The sequence below is a fragment of the Ctenopharyngodon idella genome, chromosome 24 (assembly GCF_019924925.1).
Source record: "Ctenopharyngodon idella isolate HZGC_01 chromosome 24, HZGC01, whole genome shotgun sequence".
NCBI lineage: Eukaryota > Metazoa > Chordata > Actinopteri > Cypriniformes > Xenocyprididae > Ctenopharyngodon > Ctenopharyngodon idella.
Genome location: NC_067243.1, coordinates 22,332,664 through 22,356,148, shown reverse-complemented (window position 1 = coordinate 22,356,148; position 23,485 = coordinate 22,332,664). Strand labels below are relative to the sequence as shown.

The 23,485-nt window shown below is 37.0% G+C and overlaps 1 protein-coding gene across 1 annotated transcript in view; it reads right to left on the bottom strand.

The window, feature by feature from the left end:
* Nucleotides 1-1,287: 1,287 nt before the first annotated feature.
* Nucleotides 1,288-23,485, bottom strand: part of si:ch211-236l14.4 (SITS-binding protein) — a 40,072-nt gene continuing 17,874 nt past the window's right edge. Inside the window, exons 5-10 of the mRNA XM_051884978.1 lie at nucleotides 14,723-14,917; nucleotides 13,137-13,405; nucleotides 12,267-12,403; nucleotides 7,983-8,104; nucleotides 6,411-6,590; nucleotides 1,288-5,322 (exon numbers count right to left, since the gene is read on the bottom strand). Of these exons, the coding sequence (XP_051740938.1) occupies nucleotides 5,146-5,322; nucleotides 6,411-6,590; nucleotides 7,983-8,104; nucleotides 12,267-12,403; nucleotides 13,137-13,405; nucleotides 14,723-14,917 (1,080 nt within the window). The 3' untranslated portion in view covers nucleotides 1,288-5,145. The remainder of the gene's footprint in view (nucleotides 5,323-6,410; nucleotides 6,591-7,982; nucleotides 8,105-12,266; nucleotides 12,404-13,136; nucleotides 13,406-14,722; nucleotides 14,918-23,485) is intronic.

Genomic DNA, 23,485 nt, shown 5'->3' with positions numbered 1-23,485 from the left:
TCTCACGTGGACGTCTGTAAAAATAAATTTGCATGGGACCCCAGTGATAAAACTCATGCGTTCAGATGGCGATATTCACGGAGGAGTGAGTTTTGTGATCCTACAAACCCAGGAACGTGCTGCTCACGTGGTCGCATGATTGTCTGCTGTAAATAAAATGTCATATGCTTGGAATACGAATAAATTCATATTTAATTTAATAGGAAAATAATATCCTATTTTATTGTGTGATTATTTAAATCTCCTGTTTAAAAATACGAAGATAGACAGTTGAAATGGTTTTTTGTCTTGCACATCTTTAAAAATCAATTTTAAAAATATGGAAATCAGAAATAAGTTATTACAGCCTCTTATTTACATGAGGTAAACATAAAGCTGCTTGATTTATATTTTTAATATATATAATTGTATATAATATATTTTAAAATTGTATTGCTGTAACTGCCCAAATGTTTACGTGCTTTTTTCCTTTCTTTGCTGAGGTGGAGAGGTGATTAAATATTGTTCATGTAAATACTTCCCAGCAAATAAAAGTGTATGTATTTAAAATCCATGCAAATTACAGTGAAGCGCAACAGTTATTGTACGGTGTTCTGCAGTGGTCAAAAAGGATTCAAACGGTGAATTTTTAATTGATCTTTTCTTGTAAACTTAGAGATGTGGATTCTGACGACAATTAAATTACCACACGACCTTGGCGTTTGTCAAAAAAAAACGGCCGGGGATTTTTACGCGGGTGGTGGGAGAAAAACACTTACATTCTGAATTCGGACGGCAATAAAATCACCAACCAGCCCCTGTATATGCTGAAAATACCTTGCGTCCCACTGAGAAATAATTACCGTCTGAATAGGGCTATGGATTACATTTCCCAGAGCTCACTGTATGGACTCATCATCACTCAGCTGTGTCTCATTAGCTCACCCTCTATAAGCCTGGTCAATTCAGTCAGTCATTGCTAAGTCTTGTTTGTCTCTTTACTGCAGTTCTAAGGATTTGTGCCTTGGTTTTCCAGTGTTTTGGTTTTCAATTCTCTTCCAGTTCCCCTGGATTTCTCAGTTTTGCCTCTGCCCTGGACTGTCCTGTTATTGTTTGGACTGTCTGCTTGTGTTTTGACCTTTACCTGTTCTGTGGATTACGATTGTGGATTACCCTTTCAACAAATACTGCGTTTGGATCTTCAACCTTTGTGTCTCAGAGCAGTTCTTGACAATTTTGACTTGGGGTAGAATAGGACATGATGTTGACAAGTTTCGTAGGATTTAGTCTGCAAACAACAGGCTCCTATACCGTAACAAAATGTAAACTTTATTGCAGATTGACATCTCTATTTTTCAGATTAATAGAAGACAGAAAAGTTGAATGGCACAGTCATATGATATATGCATATTGCTGATTGACTTGTGGCACCTGATTCCTAAAAAAAACATCAAAGATTGCTCAGCAGGGAACTTTTCAGAATATCATTTTCATAGCGCAGCATTTTAATATAAAATACAAGCAAAACAAGGCTCCCAAAACACCACTCGATATAAGATCATCACGATTAGTCTCTTCTGTAAATGCTCAACTGAAAAGAGCATCAAGAGATTAAGACATTAACAGTGCGCTGGGGCGTAAGACATTTTCTTTCTTTTGGATTTGATATCTTTGACCTGAGAAACCTGCAGATACAGTAAACAAAATCACAGTGAGGATTAAGAGGACATTCCCAGTAGGCCACACGTATCAGGTGATACTGATCAAGTTCTCCTTCTCTCTCTGCACTGTAGATTCATATGGCGGTGATTTGTGATTTAATGTTTTAGCACAGGGATGAATGCTCCAAGGTTGGCCCTTGTCAAGGCATGAGAGATTCACAAGCTGAGTAGCAGCACCTCTGTCAAAATATTGTAAAAAATGTTCTGCATTTTGCCAAACTCACTTAAAGTGCCCCTATTATGCTTTTTCAAATATTACCATTCATGCAGTGTGTAATATAGCTGTTTGTGAATGTAAAAGGTCTCCAAAGGTCCTTAAAGAAAGAATCAATTCTGAAGTGCACTTCCTGTTACAAACCTTTGTAGGTTTGTAACACATTTGCATAAAGCCAGCCAGCCTATGGTTTTCATTGGCTGTCCGCAAACAACATCTACTTTGATCGGCCCTCAAACACTGTAGTTGTAGCTGAGGCCTGGAAAATTTTGACATGTTGAGAAGACGCTGTTTTCTACTCTGCGAAAGCACATCCACTTTGCATGTTCTTCTAAAAGATGAGGACTCGTGCTGGAATTGATACGGTAAAACCAACGCCATCGTTACTGTTCATATCACTAGGTGCGTTTACATAGAGTGTTGTATTCCAATTACAATCAGGTTTGAAAGTTCGATCCGAATGAAAATGCTCTTTGTAAACACCTCAATTGGAATAAAAAAGGGGTGGAATAAAACCTTTTCTAATCCATTCTATAGGACATGTAAACATTTCATCAATCAGAATGATTTAATTCTGATTGAAACAAAAAGTGTCCATGTAAATGTGGCTCTGATGTATATAAGCCGAAAATTCAGATATGGTAATGGGCATTTTGTTTCCAACATGCGCTGTAAGCGGTAGACTAGTGTTGTCAAAAGTACTGACTTCGATACCAAGTCGGTATTGAAATTTTAAAAATGTGGCGCTTTGAGTGGATTCGTAAACACCTCTGATTGGCCATTGTGTTCACGCGCTCAACAAATATGTCTGTAATTGGCTACAATGATCAACGCACGGGAGCGTTTGAAAGCACATGGAAGTGTTTGAATTTGAAAGCGGGAGCGTTTGAAAGCAGGCGTCTATCAGCGGACCAGTCTGCTGATAGACACCTGCTTTCATACACTCCCGTGTTGATCATTCGGGTGAAGAGCGTCATTGATGTCTATTTACAACATGTTTTTGATGTGTTGAACATTCTAGCCAATCACAGATATATCTGATGAGCGCATGAACACAATGGCCAATCAGAGGTGTTTAAGAATCCGCTCAACAGCGCTTAAAACATCACATTTTTAAAATTTCAGTACCAACTTGGTACCGAAGTCAGTAATTTTGACAACATTACAGTAGACTAATCACAACAGACTGGGCCATCTAACCAATTAGAGCAGAGTAGGCTCTCAGGCCCTGTTTACAGCTGGTATTAAGATGCATTTTGGTTGATCGGATAAGTGTATGATCAGGTGTACAGGAAATACAGGTGTAAACGGGGTCTAAAATGTTTTGAGCTTGTCCACTTTTGACCACTTCCAAGGTAGTCGCCAAGACGGGCATTTGACTGGATTGCTTTCGTAGTGTAAATGCTCATGTGGTCGAATGTTTTCGAACAGCCACAAAAGACCATCTACTCTCCGCCTACTGATGTAATGCGTAAACATTATGAGAAGCGCGCTAGCCAGATGGGATATAAACTGTCGGCTAAAGAACCAAGTTTGGTTTGAAGACGAAAAATGTACCAAGCACAATGTTCTCTCCATTCCTGATTTCTAACACACTCTTGCAGCATTCAGCTGGTCTTGCGGCTGTCAGAGCAGAAAGGAAAGCTGATGCTCTCGTATGTTTTTCCATTGTCTCCAGTCGCGTTCATATGTAAATTGCGGGAGTTTATTTCATCCATTAGATCAAAAGATCTGAAAAAAACCCATACATTTACCTGCCCATAGACCCTTGCCTCAAAGAAATCAGGACAGAAGTGGTCAAAAGTGGACAAAAGAGATGGATTAAAACACCAGGTGTAAACGGGTATGTATCTACCTCATATACTTGTGATCCAGTTGACCAAAATGCATTTTAATACCAGGTGTAAACAGATCCTCAGAAAGGAGGGGTTTAGAGAGACTAAATCCCTGATTGAGCTGTTTCAGACACTGTAAGAAAAGAGGTGATGCTGCAATGTATATTATGTGAAAATGAAAGTGTTTTTGACCTTGGATGCATGTAAACCGATTCAAAAGAATTTAGGAGCCTTTAATATAGCATAATAGGAGCACTTTAAACCACAAACCAAAAAGTGTTGCCCTCAGACCGCAAAAAAAAAAAAAAAAAAAAAAATCTACATCCGTTATCCCAAATCATTTGTAATGGTGGAATTCAGCTTTCTAACAATTTGCAACTGTATTTCATAAAACCAGATATTTCAAACTTTGCACAAAATGTACAAATGCCACTACAATCATCAAAGTTAAGGCAGACATCGTCAATGAATGATCAAGTTTAGTCTGAATTGATATAAATACAAAACTCTAATTCTACCTTCAATAATGTCCTACAGTATGAATTACTTAAGATCTAGAAATACCATATTGGTTAATCTGGTCAATTGTAAGAAGCTAAACAAATAATTATTAAAATCAGCATAATATCAAAATCTCTCAAAAACGACTATTATGAAATCATTTGTCCTTTGTGTGTTGCTAAGACTGTACAGCTATGAAAAGTTAGTTTGACATTGGCTCATTTTCTATTACTATTGATTGATCTTCAATATTTTTGTTTTGTAGTAAAAAATAATTGTGCTATTAACGTTTAAAGCCCTTAATTTCAGTCTCCTCTATCAATAAGTGCTTCTCTCACAGTTCATGTCGAAAAATTTGCGTCAAATAAACACCATGAGAACTTGAGGTACAGTTAAAACATTACAAAGCTACAGCAAATATTCAGCAAAGTTCAAGTAGAAACCCCGCTGAGATGAGTGATGTTTAAGGTATTTTCATCTTCATCCATTTAGCGCATTGGTTTTTCCTTGTAGAGTCTCAACTTTTTCGATTGTTTGGTCTTCGTAAAATTCCATTGATTGTTTTTAAGCAAAGGGTTTGATTTCTAGCTCCACATCATGATAACAATTTAACTTTAAGAGGCTATAAGAATTTATCAAATGTAAACGGCATTCTGAAGAAGAAAAAAAATCCCCAAAATATCATGAATTAACAAAACAAGTAGCGGAGAAAAACAAGAGGGATCTAAAAATCACGAGAATATATAAATCACTGATTTTTAAAGTGCAAATGTAAAATTAGCTTCTACCTAATCTCAAGATTCCTTGAGACACAGATAATGGTCTTTATGGAAAGTGCAATTTGAGATCAGCACAAGTGAAAATTTAAAAAATAGAAAAAAGTTGTAAGTAAGCCTCAGGATCTCCGTCGTACAAAAACCGGCACATCCCCAAGGCCGACCGGGTAACTTTCCAGAAACGTCCCTCCATCAAACACTTGAGCATTGTTAGTGTCCTGCCACTGAAAGTCACTCTCTGGCAGGTAAATGTCTCTTTGTAAAGCTCCTTTTTCTGTAACTGGAGCAACAAGAACCTAGAAAAAAAGAGAACAACTTCAAGTTTACAATAATGCAGATCACATTTAAAGCCTAATGTAGCTTGGAAGGTGTAGCCAAGCTGGACTTGCAATCGAAAGGTTAGTGTTTATCTATAAACTATCACTATTGTGCCATTTGATGATCATGATCTTGCCAGGTAGGATTCGATCAACATCCTTGTTGGTCCTGGAACAACATTCCTTTGAACCAGATGGTTCAGGGTTTGGATTTGACTTAGTTCACCCTAAATGAAATGAAATTTCTGTCATTAATTTCTCACCCTCATGTCGTCCCAAACCTGTAAGACCTTCAGTCATCTTCAGAACACAAATGAAGATCTTTTTGATGAAATCCGAGAGCTTTCTGACCTCCCTATACACAGTAACGTTATAACCAATTTCAAGTAATTTCAAGTAACTAGTTAAGTGACGCATTACTTTTAGATTTACAACAAAATATCTGAGTTACTTTTTCAAAAAAGTAACGCAAGTTACTTTGTTTTCCCATTTATAGATCAAACAAGCAAGCCTAGCCCAGGTGAGAAAAAGTACTATAACGCATTACTTTTCATAAAAAGTAAATAAGTCATGCAATTAGTTACTTTTCCAGGGCGTAATACAATATTGTACCGCATTACTTTTAACAGTAACTTTCCCGGCATTCGGACGTATAACCCGGAAGCGCTGCACTGCGTTCACTACGTCAACAGCATTGGAGAATGACAGGGAAGCAAAGAAATTGTTGGATAAAGTCGTTTTTGTTTTGTTTTTTTTGCGCACAAAAAGTATTCTTGTCGCTTCATAACATTAAGGTTGAACCACTGTAGTCACATGGACTATTTTAACAATGTCTTTACTACCTTTCTGGGCCTTGAAAGTGGTAATAACGTTGCAGTCTATCGAAAGCCAGAAATCTCTCCGATTTCATCAAAAATATCTTAATTTGTGTTCCGAAGATGAACAAAGGTCTTACAGGTTTGGAACGACATGAGGGTGAGTAATTAATGACAGAAATTTCATTTTTTGGGTGAACTATCCCTTTAAACTCAGGTTACTCATAAACGGGACGATTACAAGCAGCTTACCTCATCTCCAATGAGGAACTCGTCATCAATGGTGAACGTGGTTGGGTCATTTGGACTAAGCCACCACAGCGGTCTGTAGATGGGGTTTCCAGCATCTTGCCATTCCTCCGCGTATTTCAGTATCAAAGGAATGACAAAGTCGTGGTGCTTGGCTATGTAGAATCTGGTGAGGTTTAGGACCTAGATGGAAGGTGAGACTGTCAGTGAATGCTTAATAAAACTTATATGAAAGAGGATGTGAGTTTAGTTCAACACTATTCTCGTCTAGTTCTGCTGTGGTTCGTTTCTAACATTCCTTGAGAGGTCACATCCTTCAGTTAACATCCTAGCCAGCCTCTGGTGACGGAAACAAAGCAAAACCACGTTCATAAAAAATGTATTCTCTAGATGAAAAAAAGTTTCATGAGATGAATTTTGAATAACTGCCTGAGTTCGGTTTAATTTTAAATGGGGAAAACAGGCCTGCGGCTTCCATTCCCGTTTTCCTCCTATTTAGACCCAACATAGTCATTGTGTCTCTAATGGGTGTTGGGTAATCGCACAAAAGCTAGTACACACACACATACTGCCTGCTGAAGCCAATCAAACAGAATGGAAAATAAAGGCAAGTAAAGCCTTTCAGTATGATCAGAACATTTAATATTAATACTAATTAATTATGATTTAAAAGGGTTAAGACTGTCCAGATAATATCCATGAGCCAAGATCAAAACCACTGCATTTTCCAATACTATTTTCTCACTGCTGAAATAAAAGTCATAACGTTTTTAAAGGAATTGTTTACCCTAAAATTGTCATCATTTATTCGCCCTCATGCCATTCCAAATCCATCTAACTTTTTCAGAATTTTCATTTTCAAAGTCCCTCTACTTTTTGCTAAATATAACCACATTTGTCCATTTGTAGCAATGAAAACCATTGAAAGATCTACTTCTACCAGTGATTATAATAAAAAGAACCACCCCCTATTCTGGACTGCAAAGTCAAATCACAAATGAAACCTGTAATTGTCTCTGGAAATTTTTTTTCCCTCTTATCCAGCGATTCATTATTCCTGGTGCAGCGGTTCTCATTACAGTTAAGATTGAGAGTCATAAATTTGAAAGAGACACTAATGCAGACCAGATGGACCTTTAACCACAGGTGATGTTGGGGAAAGGCCAAGCAATTACACCCTGAAATGCAAGAAAAACACCTGGAGGATCCCCTATGCCGGTCCTAAACTCAAACGGTGCTCTATGGGCTCAAATATATCAGTGCTTGAGACTAGATATTCTGGCGTGTATTTAGCTAGTATTTGGAGGAGGGCATTCTCATGATACACCATGGAGTGAATGAGTATTAGATTCCTAATGTTATGTTAAGAGTGAAAAAGAAACCATCTCTCATTCTGAGGCGTTTAACTCTCAATGGTCAACATATTACGCCCTGCTTTCCTATCAGGAAACTTTATTATTTTAAGACCCACTTAGCTCCATGTTATCCCTTCTTCTCTCCTGATCACAATGGGAAAAGAACTGAACTGAAAGCTAAACCCGAATGGGGCCAAGGACCCGTCCTTGTTGCACTCACCCATTCCTTCTCAAAGACCCATGGAGGTGTCTGGAAGCTGATGACAGGAAGAAAGGCTGCAATTCCCAGCCAGCGAACGAAGAGCTCGTCGTCGGCAACCAGTTCGGCAGAGAGAGAGCCTCCTGTGATTGAGGAATGCAAATGTAAAAAAATTCACATGTAAATATATACACTGATCAGGCATAACATTATGACCACCTTCCTAATATTGTGTTATTAGGCATGGTCGAGGCATGGACTCCACTAGACCCCTGAAGGTGTGCTGTGGTATCTGGCACCAAGATGTTAGCAGCAGATGCTTAGGTAGGTGGTACGTGTCAAAGTAACATCCACATGGATGGCAGGACCCAAGGTTTCCTAGCAGAACATTGCCCAAAGCATCACACTTGCCTTGACAAAATGTTCACTTGCTGTCTAATATATCCCACCCACTAACAGGTGCCGTGATGAAGAGATAATCAGTGTTATTCACTTCACCTGTCAGTGCTCATAATGTTATGCCTGATCGGTGTATATATTTAGTGTGTATCCTTAGTGGTGATTCTGACAACTCTAATGCATTTAGTATCTAAAATATTTATGCAGTATACCCTAGTAAAAAAAAACTAAAAACTATACCAAAACCAAAATCTATTTAAAATACATTTATTTCATACTAAGTATACTTCAAATCCATTAACATATTTATTGACATATCACTTAAGACTTATATACAATATACTGATATACAATTATAATTAAACTTTATTTGGAGTATTTCTTTATTGCACAATAATAATATTATATTATATAATATTATGCCTAAAAGTGTTTTAATATCACTATTAAAGGGTTAGTTCACCCAAAAATGAAAATTCTGTCATTTATTACTCACCCTCATGCCGTTCCACACCCGTAAGACCTTCGTTAATCTTCAGAACACAAATTAAGATATTTTTGTTAAAATCTGATGGTGTCACGAATGTGGCTCCCTTGGCCCTTCCTCTGGACCGCCGGAGGGAGCCACCGCCGGAATACTGATCAGTTCTCATTCGGACTACGTTTCCCATGGGCCCTCATTCCTGGGACTGATTGCACACACACCTGCACCGCATCACACTCACACTATTTAAGACACACTCACACACACACACATCGCGAAGTCTTGATTTGCCTTGGTGATCATTTCTGAGCGGTTACCTGTTACCTGTTACCTGTTACCTGTTACCTGTTACCTGTTACCTGTTACCTGTTACCTGTTACCTGTTACCTGTTACCTGTTACCTGTTACCTGTTACCTGTTACCTGTTACCGTTTGGACTGTTTATTCTCTGTGACCCATTGCTGCCTGCCCTGATCCTTGCCTGTTTCCTGGACTGTGATTGTTTGCTGCCTGCCCTGACCCTTGCCTGTCCCAGTTTATGCCTCTGCCTTTGCCCTGTCTGTTCTGTAAGTTCTTCTAATAAAATAGCTGCAAATGGATCCACGTTCTGTTGACCCGTCATTACAGATGGCTCACTGAGGCCTCCATAGCCAGCAATGACATTTCCTCTCTCAAGATCCATTAATGTACTAAAAACATATTTAAATCAGTTCATGTGAGTACAGTGGTTCAATATTAATATTATAAAGCGACGAGAATATTTTTGGTGTGCCAAAATAACGACTTATATAGTGATGGCCGATTTCAAAACACTGCTTCATGAAGCTTCGGAGCGTTATGAATCAGCGTGTCGAATCAGTGCTTTGGAGCGCCAAAGTCACATGATTTCAGCAGTTTGGCGGTTTGACACGCGATCCGAATCATGATTCGATACGCTGATTCATAACGCTACGAAGCTTCCTGAAGCAGTGTTTTGAAATCGGCCATCACTATATAAGTCGTTATTTTGTTTTTTTGGAGCACCAAAAATATTCTTGTCGCTTTATAATATTAATATTGAGCCACTGTACTCACATGAACTGATTTAAATATGTTTTTAGTACATTAATGGATCTTGAGAGAGGAAATGTCATTGCTGGCTATGCAGGCCTCACTGAGCCATCGGATTTCAACAAAAATATCTTAATTTGCGTTTCGAAGATCAACGAAGGTCTTACGGGTGTGGAACGGCATGAGGGTGAGTAATAAATGACAGAATTTTCATTTTTGGGTGAACTAACCCTTTAATAAGGAATGTATGATTAGTTTTTAAAGGAAATGTATTTAAAGTGTATGTAAAGTTTTAGCACAATCAAATATATTTAAGTATATCTTTAGTTGGACCTCAGCACTACTTCCGCACAATTAAAGTGCATTAAGTACAAAATTAATTGTTCCAATTTAGCAGACCTTTATGCATGGTATTTATATTTAGCACATAAATATGTAAATGTATTTGTAGTATACTTAGCACAGAATAAATGTATTTCAAATACATTTTAGTATATTTTTTTTCACTAAGGTATTATTACAGTAATTTGAGAATTTGTGAGTGAAATGTGCCTAATTGTCAAAGTAAAACAGTCCTAAGGCCGTGTGTCCACCAAAGCATTTTTAGCCAGCTGAAAATGCTAGACGTTCTGCTGAAAACGCCTATCTGTGAGCGCTTGAGAGCGTTTCGGCAGCGTAACGTTTTTGTCAGTTGAGACGCTTTGTTGCTATGATACGGAATTTCCACGGCACTGTTATTTGTATTCACAGATAATTAGTTTCAGACTAAAAATGTCAAAACAATGTAGAGCACTTACTATGTATGTTCAGAGACCAACAATAATAATTTGTCATCCATTTTGTTCCGTTCTCTGCTTGTTGATGTTGTTGTACAGCAAGAATGTTGTGACAGTTGGTCGGTGTTGTATTTGTCCCACCCCTCCTTCACTCTGATTGGATGGCTGGCTAAAAATTGACAGTGATGAGCGCAGCGTTTTGCTAAATACTACAGAATAAGGGGCCGTTCACACAGAACGCTTTTTCCTGTTCCAATGCGCTACTTTCCCATTGTTTTTCTATGTAAACACGCGCTTGATGGACGTGCATGACCGTTACGCTCGCGTCTTGCGTCTTTTGCAGCGCCTCGCACATGAGCGCCGCGTTTTTAAGACGCCGTGTCAAGTTAAAAGAATTTCAACTTTTACACGCAGCGTAATTTCACATGCTCATCAATGTCAGTTCCAAAACAGTGGACCAATCAGAAGAACTCGGAGGCGGGGAAAGTGTTGCGAGCTTCTGTTTACAGTGGCAAGTTGGCATGACAACTGTTTTATTTGACGGCAACATGGCGGAAGAGGCGCTCATTATTATCTTATTTTCTTTTTTTCCATGTCAAAACTCGTTTCTATCAATTCTGCTGTTTGCCTATTTCTATTATTTCCGTTATCGTCGTTATTGCATCACGCCTCAAAAGCGCGTCTCGAGACCCTCGCGTTCTACGCTGCGCTTTTTAAAAAACCATTCCTGAGCGCTGCATCTCGCGTTTTTAGACGCAAAGACGCGTTCTGTGTGAACGGCCCCTAACACAAGACGCGTCACTCGTATTGTTTTGAATGGGAGAAAATGCAACGCGCAATATGACGGAATAAGTCCCGCCTTCTAAATAAGAGCCAATCGCCGATTGGAAAAGTCATCGCGTCACTGAACTGGCCGTTAGAAACAGTCAGACGCGTGCCCTCCGAAATGAGACGCGAGACACGCATTTAGGACTGCGCGTGCGCATTAGCTTGATCTAGCCTGAAAAATACAATTTTTTGTCACGATTCGAGCGTTTAGAAACAAAATTTATGAGACAGTTGTTGTCAGATTTCATTGGTGATTTCAAATATGAAATTTAATCGAAAGCTTGGCAAACAGCTTTGGAGATATTTGGAGATGGAGATGTTTTTCCATTCTGCACTTGACTGCCGCAGAGGCGTTTCAAAGATGGCTGCCGAGTGAAATGACTTGTCTTAAAGGGACTTTGGTTTTACTCAAAGTTAAACATTGAAAAAGTACACTAGCCACTGAAAAAAAAAAAAAAAAAAAAAAAAATGCTTTGGTGGACACGGGGCCTAACTGTCCTAAAAACAGTCTTAAGTTTCTTTATGCAAAATATAATATTTTTTTCCTTTGATTTGTGGGTGAAATGTGATCTGGTCAGGTTCTTGACAGGTTTTGAAAGATTTACTCATACCATATAACTGTGTGCCAGTTAGTGTATACCCCTTTGTTTTTGTGAAGGATTCAAGAAGACAGTTGATTAAATTATAATGTCTTTATCTATGGTATGCATCATCACAAAAGATAAATGTGTGTAAATGTGTATTTATATGTGTGTGGGCAGGTATTACCTACTGCATCAGGAATGAAAAAATTATATCCCAGAAGACTGTGATGCAGCAGGGATGGAATGATGCCCTTGAGGCCGGAGTAACTCCAGTCCGACTGTAGTGCGCTCATTCGGATGAAGAGCGGTTTGTGGCTGGACCTGTGCAAACAAAGTTGGCAGGTTCAAAAACAATTCAACACATTCCAATTTGTTATCAAAATCCAATATTTTTTTCATATAGGAAAGTTATTTTCCACTTGTGATCTTTTGCATATTTTAAATCTGATTGTTCAAACAATAATCAATACAAGTTATGTCTTGCCATGGTAAATGACACTGGAGCCAGAAAAATGCAAAGAGACTTTATTCTACAACAAATATGAATAGCTGTTAATGTGGAAAGTGGGAATGAAAAACTGGAAAATCTGCCTGTAGTTACACATGGTATATCCACAGTGCTGATAACATGATACATCATAAATAAAATCTTCCAAAATCCATTTTAATCAGATTTCAAATCACACGTACGCATGTGGTTTGGATCAGGTTTGTAAAAATCAGACTTTTTTGGGAGGTTCAGACGGTAAAACTCCAGATTTGAGACACGCCAGGAATGGATTTTGGTTCCCAGTCTGAACAAAGTCTTTCAATTGTGGTAGGCTGCAGTTGGTCGTCATGATTTTGCCAAATGGGACGAATTTTTGGATAAACATTTTCAGTTGATCCTTGAAAAATGAAACAAACTTAACCATACTACCTGTAAATCCCAACCCCAGCCCTAAATCTAACCTATAATCTGTTTTTTTTTTAGGAGCAACAAGGATGTTTATCCATGACCTACTTGGCAATTTCAATGATTGATCGGGATTATTTAAACAATTACACCAAATACCTTGTTCCTGAGGTCACAATGGTATTGTCCCCTATCTTCTCTGCCAGGTCAGCAAGGAGTCTGATGTATTCATCCCCGACCAATGCAAGAGGGGGGCGCAGGGCCTGTTCCTCGAAAGGGTTTCCCTCGCCACCTTCCAGGATGACATACTCCATGCCCAAATGGCTATGTAAGCTGTCCACTTTGTCCAGAAACCAATTTGTGGCTTCTGGGTTGGTGATGTTGAGCTTCACACTGTACTTTCCTTTCCACTGAGTCAACATAGGCACCTTATGAAAGAGAAATAATGTAAAAAATAAATAAATAAATAATAATAATAATAATGGACAGGTAAACATACTGTAGGTCAAAAACAAATAAGAGTGTCCACAAAAAAGAAAAGGAATCAAATCTTTTGAAAATCTTGTTTAAACCGTGCTAAGTTCGTTAAAAAAAAAAAAAAAAAAACTTATGTTGAGATTTTCAAGAAAAGTTTGGATTAAATGACTACACATCTTAATTATCTTCATAAAGTTTTTAAATATATTTATTGTTTGAGGAGTCGCACCACATGACATTTTATAACCTGAACTAACCTGGCCTTCTGAAAACTACTGCCAAACTACTTAATATGAGAATTAAATAGAATTTCAAAAAGAATTTCATTCTTTAAATTAGTTTTTTCCCCCTTTTATTATTATATCAGGACAGTTGCACCACCCTGACATTTTATTTTATACTTCATGATCCCCCCCCCCCCCCCCCCCCCCAAAAAATAAAGTAATTGTTTGTCTGAATTACATTTTCGATGTATTTTTGAATAAATGTTTAGATCCTGGAAAAGGCGTCATGCAGGGTTATTAACTGAAATAAAATAAAACATTAAAAAAAACCCTGAAACTTATTTACTTTCAGCTACTACTAAAAGTACTAAAGTCCTAAGTACTTAAATATTAACTACTAAAATAACTAAAACTAAATAAATTGAAGTCACTATGAAATCCATAAATGGATGCTTATTTTTTTTTAAGGATTATTGCAGTATTTATTATAGCCTAAATAATTTGTCTGTGCACATGATCATTTTTTTTAAATTCATGTGCCCTCATAATCTTGGTTCTCTTCTCTTCTCTGATGACGTGTTCACTGGCATGAGGGCGGAGCAACCTGTCACTCACATGAGGTCAACCAATAGCAAACCACAACCATCCAATCAATTCCCAATGAACAAAATCAAGTCCCGTCCCAATTTTTTTCTTGTTTCGAGAAGTCGTTTGACTCGGATATACATCACAATATGGAAGAAAAGACTATCACAACTTCAGTTTCATGCTGACTTTACAACTAATAAAGATTAATGAAATGAAAATTAATAAATAGACATATGTATATATGTCTTTAAAATGACAAAACCACAACTAAATTACTAAAACTTTAACTAAAATTGAATTGAATATATAAACATAAAATCTAATTCAAAATATTAACAAAAATTTTAATAGCATATCAAAGACACTAAAATAACACTGTCTTCAGGTCATTTACCCATAAACCTAAATGCATAAAGGACAAGACAGACACAGTGCTAAGCAAACAGGCGGTTTTACCAGTCGGCCCTGTGGTCCTGAGGGCAGGCTCAGCCAGTAGTCTTCAATGCCTGCTTGAATGGAGGACTGAAACTGCTGCGAGTCCACACTCAGGTACGGGGACAGGGTGATGGAAATGTTTAGAAGCTTTACAAAAGGGAGGTCCCTGGTCTGTCTCTTAGACGTCCTTTTCTTTCCATTGAGGTAGCTGTGGTCCTACAAAAGCAATAAATAATTAGCAATGATGGCAAAAAGTAGGGGTGGGACTATCTGTTTGTCTGACCAATGGCACCAGTTAAAGGGTTAGTTCACCCAAAAATGAAAATAATGTCATTTATTACTCACCCTTATGCTGTTCCACATCCGTAAGACCTTTGTTCATCTTCGGAACACAAATTAAGATATTTTTGTTGAAATCCGATGCCTCAGTGAGGCCTGCATAGCCAGCAATGACATTTCCTCTCTCAAGATCCATTAATGTACTAAAAACATATTTAAATCAGTTCATGTGAGTACAGTGGTTCAATATTAATATTATAAAGCGACGAGAATATTTTTGGTGCGCCAAAAAAACAAAATAAGGACTTATATAGTGATGGCCGATTTCAAAACACTGCTTCATTAAGCTTCGGAGCGTTATGAATCTTTTGTGTCGAATCATGATTCGGATCACGTGAACTGCTGAAATCACGTGACTTTGGTGCTCCGAACCGCTGATTCGACACAAAAGATTCATAACGCTCTGAAGCTTCATGAAGCAGTGTTTTGAAATCGGCCATCACTATATAACACTATATATTATATACTATAGTACACTATATACGTTATTTTGTTTTTTTGGTGCACTAAAAATATTCTCGTCGCTTTATAATATTAATATTGAACCACTGTACTCACATGAACTGATTTAAATATGTTTTTAGTACATTAATGGATCTTCTTACAGATGGAAGGTCTTATGGGTGTGGAACGGCATGAGGGTGAGTAATAAATGACATTATTTTCATTTTTGGGTGAACTAACCCTTTAAAAACACAGGTCCGGTTCCAGAATCAAATCACTGAGGGTGCTTCTGAAATTACTGAGGGTGCTCTAGTAAAGTACAAATACAGGCTAAGCAACTGCTACACCATAGCAGATTAGCAAGATTATTTAATAACTTTTACCATTAATTGGAATACTAGAATTTAAAAAATATTTTGAATATTTTTCTACTAAAGGCACAATATGTAATTTTCGCCACTAGAGGTTGCCTATTCAAAACAAAGGCGTAGCTTGAAGATGCCAAGATTGAGCGCGGAATCATGGGAGATATCATCTTCACCTCACAGAGGAAAAGAATCCGATGGAACTCGGGCAGAAATCATGTTCATGGATGAGATTAACGTTACTGTAGTATGAAGCAGTATTGCTGTATTACTGTTACTAAAAATAAAGCTGTATCTGATTACGCTATGTTAGCCACTTGACAAAAATAGTGTTTTTCTCTAAGGCGAAAAAACAAAACAAAAAAAAAACGAGATTCAAACAATAAGACTAAACATGTTGAGCTATATAACAGTGATTAGATTTCTGTCTATAAATGTATCCAAACAGTTGTTTCCTTGTCTACTAAAACATATAATACATTAAAGCATCTTTGGTGTTTCCATGGCTTCTACATAATAAAATCAAGGGTAACGGGGGTATGATGTCATTGATAGGCAACGCACAGACACAGTCCGTGTTCTGGTTAAAATGGCTTATTTCTTTGGAATTAAAAATTATTGGAAACATCTGGGATAATGTAAGTACACAAGTCAGGTATTACAGAGTCAGGTATTACAGAGGTTGACAGTCAGCACTAACGTCTCAGAATTCTTATTTTGTTGATTATTTTAACAGTACGGAAAATATTATTGTTTTACCATCACTGAAAATAATACTTCAGCCCCTATTAATGTTTTTACCATGACAGTCGCTAAGAGTGCCACGATGTCTGAGAAAATATAACAATAATGTCATTTATATTAATCATATTGGCATACCGAGCGCTGTGCTTATGAGGAATCTGTGCAATAAATAGCGAAAACTGGCAAGTGTGTTTATAACCAAATTCATTCCAAGTCAAGCTGTTGGTTTCGCTTATGACTGTGTTATTTCAAGCTAAAATGGAAACTAGCAAAGAAAAAAAAAACTGCATTGGGATTGTTTCCCAATTGGAGTTTTGTATAACTGTCACACAAAGGAAGGTTTTCCACTGCAATTTAGTGGTAAGACGTTTATTCAGGTTGGGATATGGGAAAGTGTGGTACGTGTATCAGATACACATACAATTATGCTTCACTGACATATTTGTTATAAAGTCCTTGGTTTTTGTTAGTTTAGGTCATAATCAAAACATTTTAATTGTATGCATTATAAAACTAATTTTACAGAGAAATCGAGCCTAGCCTATACAGCTACAGTATTTTAAACGTCAAAACGTGTAAGTGGAATAAAAGGGAAGACATAATCTCGAAAATGAGGTATGAAAAAATGTATATATATGAAAATAAGAAATTAAAATGAGTAAAACCTCAAAAGTCATGAGTTATTGTAAAAGGGGGGCTGCACTCAGCATTACACTGACGTTAATGTTCTGATAAGCCTTTTAAGTATTTTAGACATAGAGAACATTCTTTTCTTGGCAGAAAGTTCCCATTTTTTCCTCTTTCACCTGCCTCTAATCTTTCTAGAGGAATTCAGCTGTTAAAAGAACCACTCAGTGTTATTTATACTGTTTTGAAATCGATCAAGCATGCATGCTTAAGAACAATGTCTTAGTCAAAAATTTTAAACCAGAATGCGTTTCATAAAACATAATGAACAGACCTAAGACAGACCTAAAATGGAAATTCTTAAGCATTTTTCTGGCTGATACAGATGTCAGTATTTTTATGTTATGGGCGGAAACCAATATGAAGGCCAATATTATAAATCTATAGTATTTTGCCTGTTTTTATTATTATTATTATTATTATTATTATTATTTTATTATTGTACAGGCTCAGCAAGCCTCTCTCTCTATCTCTCTATCTCTCTCTCTTGGTCTGGATCTATTCATTTATTATTAATTATATTAAAAATGCACCTTTTTTAGGATGTTCATGTTTTTAATTTCTGAATTTAAATTCATTTTGATATATTTTGGGGGCATGACGTCAGAAATGTCTGGGTGATGGTCCTATGAACCATAATTATTAATAATAAATAATTATTATTTGTTAGAAAAATATTTTAGCAAAACTGCTTCATTGATTATTAATATTTGAAAAAACTTATGTCAAGTTATGTTGTGCAACCAACGTGCAAAATAACATAACATAACATAACATAACATCTCTTAAAATTGACCTTTTATGGCAAGGAAATTATAGTTTAGGTTGTAAAGGTCATGTGGTGCGACACTCCAAAAAATAACGATATTTATAAATTAATAATTTCATTTTATTTGGAAAAAAAAAAAAAAAACCTAATACTTTGAAAAAATATATTTTAGAAACATCCTTGAAAGTAAAAGTATTCAGGGTTTAAGAAAAATGTTATAACTTTTTATTTGATGGTTGCACCACATTAAAACTCATTAAAACTCATTAAAACTTTTCTTGAAAAAGGTATAAAAGTTTTCCGAAACTAACATCAATACAAACACTCTTATTTGTCATTGGCTCAACTACATAGTGATATTTACCATTAGCATGATGTAAAAAGGTGTTGTTAGAGTCATGGCTTAGTGGTTACAGCAAATGCTCCAGAGACCTTAAAGGGTTAGTTCACCCAAAAATGAAATTTCTGTCATTAATTACTTAATATTAAATATCATGATGATGAACAAAGGTCTTACGGGTATGGAACGACATGAAGGTGTCATGTCGTTCCATACCCGTAAGACCTTTATTCATCTTCGGAACACAAATGAAGATATTTTGATGAAATCCGAGAGGGTTGTTTTTAATCCTCAATTGAAAGCAACGAAATTAACACATTTAAGGTCCAGAAAAGCAGTAAAGACATAGTTAAAATAGTCAACGTGACTACAGTGGTTCAACTTTAATGTTATGAAGCGACGAGAATACTTTTTGCACGCAAAAACAAAACAAAAATAACGACTTTATTCAACAAATTCGTATTTCCCCTGTCATTCTGCTAAGCGTTGCAGCGCTTCTGTGTTTATGTCCGAACGCCAGCATCACACGCATGCGTCGTGCTCCTCAGTGACCACATCTGGCCAATACTGAGCCAGCGTTCAGACGTAAACACAGAAGCGCTGCAAAATAAATAGCTTTCCAATAATTTTCTATAGAGGATAAAAAAAACACCTCAGATTTTATCAAAATATCTTAATTTGTGTTCCGAAGGTCTTATGGGTGTGGAATGACATGAGGGTGAGTAATTAATGACAGAAATTTAATTTTGGGTGAACTATCCCATTAAGCTGTGGTACTCATGTGGGAAATTCAGGTTCAAGTCTCCCCCGAGTCTCTTTTTTATAGTCTGTTCCTATAGCTCAACTGGTAATACACAGCCTACAAATGTGTTCTGATAAAATATATGACTTGAATGCATTTTAAAGGGGACCTATTATGCCCCTTTTCACAACATGTAATATAAGTCTCTGGTGTCCCCAGAATGTGTCTGTGAAGTTTCAGCTCAAAATACACCACAGATCATTTATTATAGCTTGTCAAATTTGCCCCTATTTGGGTGTGAGAAATAACACGCTGTTTTTGTGTGTGTCCCTTTAAATGCAAATGAGCTGCTGCTCCCGGCCCGCTTTCCAGAAGAGGGCGGAACTTTAACAGCTCGCGCTTTGGTTGCTCAACAACAACAAAACTGGAGAATCTCACGCAGCCAAAATGACGATTGTCAGTAACGGTGTCCAGCCTTACATTGTTCAAACTGGAGTCAAACACTGATTGAGACACTCAGGAAGAAGTTACAACTTATAGAATGAAACTGGACGTTTCTGAACAGTTAGTGGATAAATTTATGTAGTTGCTGTGGAGTTGATTCAACTCATCAACTAGCATATGCCGTCATGTTAATCTTTTGTGCAAAACCCGTATGGACGCCCACTATACACAGCGTACCTGTTTGCCAAACAGAGCCATACACACCGGGCTAACGTTTATGATTGCTATCAAATGCTGTGAACAGTCTAAAATGTTTTCCAAAATATCGCTCCTTTTTTAGCAGTCGAGCTTGCCAGGGTCAACTTGCAGGCTATCCAAGCTAACGAGACTCTAAATAGTGTTCTGTGCTCGTCTGTGCTGCCAACGACAGAACAGTTAGCATGCTTTGCTCAAACTTTTGCCGTGGCGTTAGAACTGGTACACCGTTTTCGCTTGTGAAAACAAAATGACAGCGCCGTAGGTGAAAACGTGCAGATTAAGGGGCGGTAATATTATAATAAGATCCCCTTCATACAACACAAGGGGAGCGAAATCTGAGCGGCTCATTTTTTTACATGCTTACAGAGAAAGGCTTGCCAAAACAAAGTTACTGGGTTGTCCTTTTTCGCGCTTTCTAGGTTGGTAGATGCACCAGGGACCCGATTATAGCGCTTTAACACGGAAAAAGTCAGATTTTCATGATATATTTCCCCTTTAACTCTCTGGACAAAAGCATCTGCCAAATACGTAAAAGTAGCAAAAAGCCGTATTATTGTACAAAAGTCTACAGCTAACACAACACAGATGGCCCACACTGGTACACTATATCAGTCTCCATAACAAAGCAAGTATCACATAATTGGAAACCAGTTCCCTGCTGGCATTTCAGTGAACCAGAGATGTGTGTCTTTCTCTCAGGGGATCAGACCCTGCACTTCCCTGACCTCTCCTCCGCGGCTGCAGATCCGCTTAGAAAAATGAAGCCTTTCATGTCCACAACACTGACCAACTCTGACTCTTTTGTTCTGTCAGGCTGAACTTAACAGCCCAGCTGGTGGCTTTTAACGTGAGAGGTTTCTACTTGAACACAGTGTTCTCGCGTCCCTTGGTAACTCTGCATGGTATACGCATCGGTATAAAAATGAAACGTGTTCTGCCAGACCCATAGCCTGTGTTTGTGATTATAATGAGTACCTTCAGAAACCTCACGATCAACCGCAAGAAAAGTAATGGCAAAGTGTGTATTTTATGCACCACTAGTGGTCACTAGTTTGTTTTGCAGAGTAACGCAAGTCATTCAGGTTTGGTATGCCATGTGGGTTAGTATATGATGACAGCTTTTACTTTCTTTCTTTTTGGTTAAACTATATGTCTAAATAGTTAGGCGAATTATGTTTTAAAATTCAGTTTATGCCTGATAACAATTCAAAATCTGCTTAAACAAAGACCCTAGATCTGTTTTAGTACAAAAATGTTACAAATGCACAGTGCTTAATGCCAAAGAAGGATCTAAATCAGATTTGCATATACTTTATATAATGGTTGAGCACATTAGCTGACACTGCCATTATTTGTGTCGAACGCAAAGGCAAACTGTGAAATTGAACAATGAATACATTTACATGCACTCTCATAATGCGATTATAATGAGATTTAGGAAATGTTGCGATTACACTTCACCTCATGTAAACACAATAATCTGATCAAATTGATGTGATTAAGCTCATAATAGTAATAAAACATGTGGTACATACCGATTTTAATCACAATAAACATGCATTGTAAACACTTTAATTGCATCTATTCCACTCTGATCCAAGTTCAGAGTGCTTCTGATGTACACTGATGATCATGTACAGATTCGTAACACAGTGATAAAGAAGGCATCACATTTTTGAAGAAACTGAGCTGCTGAAGAAACTAAATTCATGTTGATAACTTTCCACAATTTGAACATAATGCAGTATATTGACGAAATGAAGATATTTTAGGCGCGTGACTGAAAAAATCCAATATGGCCAAAAGGTAACACTTCAGAATACTGTTCCGTCATTAATCAATAACTACACAGAAACAAATGAGTAACACAATATTAACATTCTAGAAACTACTATTAACTAAGAAAAAATTCTGATTAATGAAATGCAAATGAGCTGTTGCCTTTCAAGAAGAGGGCAGAGCTTCAAGAGCTCATACTCCGGCATTCCGACAACAACAAAACAGGACAATCTCACGCACTGAAAGTGTCAGAAACTGTCAGTAGCGGTGTTCAGTTCGAACTGGAGTCAGACAATGATGACTACACAGCCAGAGAATATATGCTGCATGGAGACAAAACAGTTATAGTTTAGTTTAATTATGGTTATAACTTATGTTGTCATCTTGCTTTTATCCACTATTAGTACAAGCCTGTTGTAGAGGACCCCGTCCGAATGATGGCCAAAACTTTACTGATGAGTTTGACGAAGTTTATTGTACATCACAAAAAAGGTTAAGCATCAGTTTTTACTCTAGAAAATCACCGTAAGAGCTGAATAAAACACAGTACAAGAAGTGCGCATTAAAGTCTTATCCATAAATTCTCCCTTGCTTTATCATCAACATACACAGCAAATTACACAAAAACACTTGTTACAACTAGCAGTAAACAAATGAATACAGACCTTATGCCTTTTCGGGGGGTGCTTAAATAACTGGTAAACTTTATATCTGTAAAACAACTCCGATGAACTGTAATAAAGTATGTATAATCTGGATCACGGACAGTTGGTACTGATCCATCCTTGACTAGCAACAAGCTTTGTGATGCTGTTTGCGATAGTCGTTGAAACTATGGTTTCAGGAAACACCAATCATTGAACTATGCTGGTAACGACAGAACTTGCGATCATAGTTGGCTGGTGATGCTTGTGGGAAATTCACCCCAGATTAGTAATCATCAGTGTCAGTAGCTGTGTTTCCATCCAAATGTGAAGCAAATCTTTTCTAAGTTCGCAAAAAAAAAAAGAAAACAACAACAAAAAAAACAAAAACAAAAAAAACAAACAAATGCAAATTAGGTATGTTTCCATCAAGTTGTTCGGGCGGATGATGGTGATATTGGTAACCAACAGTAAATAAAACCCCATGAGTGGAAACAGCCGATTAGTCACGTGGGTTTAATTTTTGCTACGTTAGAATTTATTTGGCAAATGCGTTTCCATCTCCAGTTATTCGCTTTTTTCCAAAATTTGGCGTTTCCATCACTTGTTTCTGATGTGATACTTCAAAATGCACTTAAAAACAGGGTGATGGAAACATAGCTAGTGTTGTTTTAATATCATTGATTTACTATTATAGTTTTTGATAATATTTTGAATTATATTGTATTTTTCACTTTAAGTTTAGTTAAGGTTTTAGTCATTTTGTTGTGTGTTTTTGTCATTTTCATTAGTTTTTGACTTTTTTAAATGTCTAATTGTCTATATAGTATTTATTAATTTTTATTTATTAGTTTTATTTAATTTAGTTTTAGAAGAACTTAGTAGAACTTTAGTAGAAAGTTTTTTATATTTTATTCTATTTCAGTTAATGTTTATTTTATTTGAAGTAACGAAAATCCTTTTTATGCATTAGTTTTAGTAACGACACCTGTTACTGATTATTTATTTCTGCTCAACCATATAAAAATATACACATAAAACAAAAAATGAACATATAAATGATCATTTTCAACATGTGCACTAGTTTGAAACGGTAGAAAAAGCAGTGCTGTTGGTTCTGTGGACTGTGCGAGCCAGTGGGGTGTTCAGGCGGAAAATGAAGGCCTGAAGGCCCATAGCTACAACAGGTGCAGAGCCTGAGCCGCTGACGGCTGAAGATTAAACTGCCC